Source organism: Malus sylvestris, chromosome 10, assembly GCF_916048215.2.
Source record: "Malus sylvestris chromosome 10, drMalSylv7.2, whole genome shotgun sequence".
Classification (NCBI taxonomy): Eukaryota; Viridiplantae; Streptophyta; class Magnoliopsida; order Rosales; family Rosaceae; genus Malus; species Malus sylvestris.
In genome coordinates, this window is record NC_062269.1 from 19,867,114 (window position 1) to 19,872,146 (window position 5,033).

General features: G+C 38.1%; 1 protein-coding gene across 1 annotated transcript; it reads right to left on the reverse strand.

Annotated features, from left to right (window-relative positions):
- Nucleotides 1-2,910: 2,910 nt before the first annotated feature.
- On the reverse strand, nucleotides 2,911-4,586 carry LOC126587842 (protein SRG1-like). Its single transcript, XM_050252927.1, has 2 exons — nucleotides 3,835-4,586; nucleotides 2,911-3,424 (listed from the first exon to the last, which is right to left on the reverse strand). Exons 1-2 carry the CDS (start codon nucleotides 4,398-4,400, stop codon nucleotides 3,163-3,165), a joined length of 828 nt encoding a protein of 275 aa, XP_050108884.1. The 5' UTR covers nucleotides 4,401-4,586; the 3' UTR covers nucleotides 2,911-3,162.
- Between the last annotated feature and the right edge of the window lie 447 nt (nucleotides 4,587-5,033).

Consider the following 5,033-nt stretch of genomic DNA (forward strand, 5'->3'; position numbering starts at 1 on the left):
TTTGAAGTGGATGTGATTGTGAATACATTGCAAGAAAAGAAAGAGAGTGGTCATGAAGGGTTGACCCTGCAAGATGTGCGAGATGCAGCTTGCTTAACATACTGGAGATACTGGCCTTTTGGATTATATGCTGAAATCAATGAATAATGTGATGGTTGGGAATCACCTTGTGTGTAGTGCAGTGAACCCAGCAACTCGGGTTTTGGAGTATACAGTTCATGATCTTGCAGATGGGGTTAAGGTCTCAGAACCTGGGAAAGAGATAGTTACTCAGTCTTTTCAATCAGCAACTCTATTTCCTAGAGTTGAGGAGTTGATGTATACAATGATGTGCTTTATCGAATTCAAGAGGGTGCCACCTGGTGAAGTAGTAGTTATGCCATTGCATGTAACAATTGGAGAGCTAAAACAAGCAGCTGAGAGTGCACTGGGAGATACTTGTGGTCATGGGAATCGAAGGCTTGGATGAAATGGATGATAAGGAAGTTTTTTTTTTTTTTTTTTTTTTTGGAGTAGCTGAATCGGGAGCAGAAGTAAACTACTGTTTCATTTAGTGTTTTTTGTTGGATTACAAGATTTCAAGAAAGTGTCAATCTTTCTTGATGGTTAAGAAAGTATCATTCTTTCTTTGATTCCATAGAATTTGTCAAGAGTGTCATTCTCTTGTTGCCAAGAGTGTCATTCTTTTGGTGCCTTAGAACTTGTCAAGAGTGTCATTCTCTTATTGCCAAGAGTGTCATTCTCTTGGTGCCTTAGAATTTGTTAAGAGTGTCATTCTCTTGTTGCTTTAGAATTTGTCCAGATCAGTGTCAAATACTTGGCTATTTCAAACTTCACTTGGATACTCCAAGTTTAGTTTGAGGGGGGAGTAATAATTGATATAACAGAAATATAGTTAGGGCTGGTTTGGTATTGCTGTGCTTTGAAAAAAAACTGCTGTGAGAATAAGCGGCTGTGAAATAAATCAGCATAGTGTTTGGTAAACTTTTTTGTAAAAGTGTTTTTGGAAAAAAAAAACAGTCTGATAGTGGGTCTTTTTATTAAAGGAGCACTGTAACTCTGTGTGCTTTGAAAAAAAGCTAGTTTTCCAAAGCTGAAAATGGCAGTTTCAGCTTTTTCCTTTGATTTCAGCTTATTCTCACAGCAGCTTTCAAAATAACCCCTTTTTTTTCAGTTTACCAAACACCTAAAATCCTCACAGCTTTTTTTCATGGGTACTTTTTTTTTAAGCACCTCACTCCCAAACCACCCCTTAGAAGGGTATTATTATAATTGGGTTATATAGCTATATAAGGGATTGTATAGCTATCATTTTCTTAAGTTCAGTTGTATACATTTTCTCTAATCAATCAATACAATCTCTCTTGTTTTCTCTCTACCAATTCTTTCTCTTCCTCTGTACCAAGTTCATCTTTAGCAATGTAGTTGACAACCCTGAGCAATTCCGAGCAAAGATAGAATCTGATGTGGGCTATGGGTCGCCTTGTTAGAATGCACAATTAGTATGACATATTAAGAGGCAACCTCAAGTCATTTGCATGATTTTAGAATTTAAATGCATCTAGTTGAAATGGTTGCCACGCAAAATGCCAAAGCAAAAATACTAAAGGAAGTTCGTTGTATAGATGCAAAAGCAGGCTAAACCAAAAGCAAAAAAGAAAAGTTTAGATCATTGAGGAGGCGGAGCTTTAGAAAGTATCATAATAATCTTAGTCTTGGTTGAATTTGAATGACAAGTAAAATAAAGAAATTAACATATTCTCTGCAGATTAATTTCCAAGATTTAACAAATAATCTTTAAAAATATGTTAATTTCTCATTTGACAACCAAGAGCAAGAAAATTGTGCTACTATCTAAAACTTCACCTCCGCAATCTTCTAACTAGCCACTTTCTTGATCTTCACTGCAATGAATATTGTGGAGCAAAAAATAATTCTAAAAATCCAAAACACGACACGTGGACTTTATTCCGAAGAATATAAGACTGCCCTTATTAAATGGGCAGCAGGACACAATTATTCCCATGCACAACTCAACATACTTGGAGGTTCAAGAAGTTGACTACGACTACTCTCACCTCCCATTCTTGTGGCATGGAAAAGTTAAGACATTAAAGTTAGGATTAATCATCAAATCCTATCTTGACAAAAAAAAAATCACCGAATCCTATCTTTAATACATTCCCAATTGAAGATCAACTCCATCAAATAAGGAATCCCTTTCAGTATCATGGATGTTTCTATCATCATCCCAAGATATTATCTCCTAATTAATATATTGGGAATATTATCTCCTCACAATCATGGATGTTTCTATGTGTATGGCATAACCCTAACCTTATGGTCGGCCACTCCTCCCTATAAATGCCTTCATCTCCACCAAATTTTGGTAAGTTTTATGCTACGCATACAAAACCTAAGCACTTACTCATTTCAGAGACACTGACTTAGGTATCGCAGATCCATTGCGCCCCTCCCCCCCTCAAAAAAAAAAAAAAAAAAAAACCTCGTGGGGGCACTTGTGACCTTGGTCTCAATAAAAAGTGTTGAGTCTTTTGTAGGTACAAATTTGTCAAGACTGAAGAAGACGAATTTTTGCTACCCCACATGATTTTTTGTTTTTGCATTTGCTTCTGGCATGGTTGCCTCTATAAATCACACAAATAATAACCAAGCCACACATAATAATTAAAAGTAATACGCATGAATCCTGTGCTAGTTAGATTCGCATATGAAAACAAATCAAATCCGAGCTAGGTACCAAGGATCACATTCCAAACTAACATATTGGTTAACAAAAATAACAACATTAACAAAGCATTTAAAATCCCACACACCTCATTAGGTTTTGGGTCTTTTGGAAAAGTTGATGGCTTGTTTCTCCGCAGTAGGACTAACTCTATAAAAGTGTTGCAAATAATCAACCACAACCACCTTCTCATACCCCTCATCTTTCAAGGAATTACAATCCCTTATAGGATCAATCAAAGTTCGGGGAGATGGACTATAGAACAAAGCCACTGAGAAGCGCTCAACATGCATTTGGGTCACAACCCTATGCCATGGGCTTTTTAACTTTCCATTGCTCATAATCTCTAGCAAATCTCCCATATTCACTAGCAATGCCTCTGGTGGCCAAGGCACATTCACCCATTTCTTGTCCTACAAAACCTGGAGACCTCTGGCGGTGTTAAATTGCATAAGAAGAGTAAGGGCACTGGCATCCGAATGCGGAGTTAGACTAAGGGCATGGTCTGGTCTAGGACATGGTGGGTAGTAGTTGACTCTCACATTGATCTCACTGTCTTTGGGGTCAAAATTTTGGAGGAATACATGTTTTTCTAGTGATAAGGCTTCGGCAAGGGCTTCCAATAAGTCATTCAAGATGGTTCTTGCTTCATGAACGTATTGCTCTATAGCATGCCTGTTTAACAAAAGTGTTGAGTAGTGTTTAAAATTTTTGTGGCTAATGGTTAGGGCGATGGATTAAAGATAAGTTGCTTCAAGGCGTCCACACACACACATATATAAACAAGCCCTTTATCACCCATTGCAATATTTTCCACTTTATATTGTTAAGTTATTCTAACAATTACGGCACTCCATGAGCTGATCAAGAATTTGATTTATTCTAAATCACTAAATGCTTGAATCATTTGGCTAAATTCATTATCAATTTTGGAATTTTTTAAATTTATTCTAAATACTTAAATCACTTCAGCTAAATTCATTATTACAAGTAACTGTTTAATAACTATTTCGTTTTTAACTTTTGTTTTCACTTTCTGAAAACTAAAAATAGAAAAATTCTCAAATTTTGGTGAAATACGGCACCTGAAATCGGCAGGCCTTTGAGGCCAAACATGGAGCCCTTGGGTTGCTCCAACAGGAGCTGCTTTCATAGTCACACGGTCAATCCAATCCAACAGTTGATCTTCCGACTTCACAAAGTTCCGGCCGTACCCCATGTTATCCACACTCACATACGACCCAACGCTTGCTTTCTTCTCTTCAAATGACAACCCAAAGAACTCCTTGACCACATCCTTCACACCATCTAAAATATGCCCTGGCACACCATGGTCCTTGATTATGAGCATACCCCAAGTATTAGCACCACTTGCTAGCTCGCCCAGCTCTCGGGTCCAGTCTGTGGACTCAGATCGGGCTCGTAATTTAGCCATGCTTATGGATGGTAGGACTTCTGAGACATTATTAAGCAAAGATAAGTTGACAACATCAAAATCGTGTTCAGGGTGCACCCTTATGAATCTCTCAGGCAAATGTTTAAATCCTCGCCGAGCGAGTTCTTGAACCACGGGCACTCTTGAAGTTCTTAATTGACCTTCTTGGTCTAGGTAGGTGGCTTCATGGAAGCAATTTTCACTCAGCTCCTCCATATGAGTCTTTCTAGCCAGCTAATTAAGCACTTCCTATTTCTTAGAACATGGATGTGCAAATGTGCTTAATGATTGTAGGAAACTTCAGACCTTAAGAGGGATTGCGTAATTGGTTTGCATGCTTACCTGGTAAGTAACTAGTGAAAATTTAGACCACATCTTTCATCAACTTGTTTAGTGCCAAAGGAGATTGATCGATTGCATGGGCCATGCGAAAATGACGCTTTGATTGGGTACATGAGGCCAGGCCAGAGGCTAGAGGCTAACTTGTACTGCATTGCAAGTATATTGGACTTGTAAAAACTGGAAAGATGCCTTATATACAAGTCAACATACTAACTTCGTTCGACCAGAAAACGTAGATGGAACTACTGGACCGGATCACTTTTGAGTATTTAACGTGGCTAGCAAGGGTACGATTTGATTTTAAGTCACATTTACTGTGAAGCACTTCTGAGCCTATACGTATCCCAATAGGAAATGCATCTAGACCCACCAAACACTACTAAAACTCCCATCCAATTTAGTCAGACTTGTCATGTCAAAGCACGTATGCGAAACACGGGCTAATACTAAAATGCAGGGTTCTTACAAGTCACTCTCTTCCAAAGATAATCATGTTTCTACTACCGT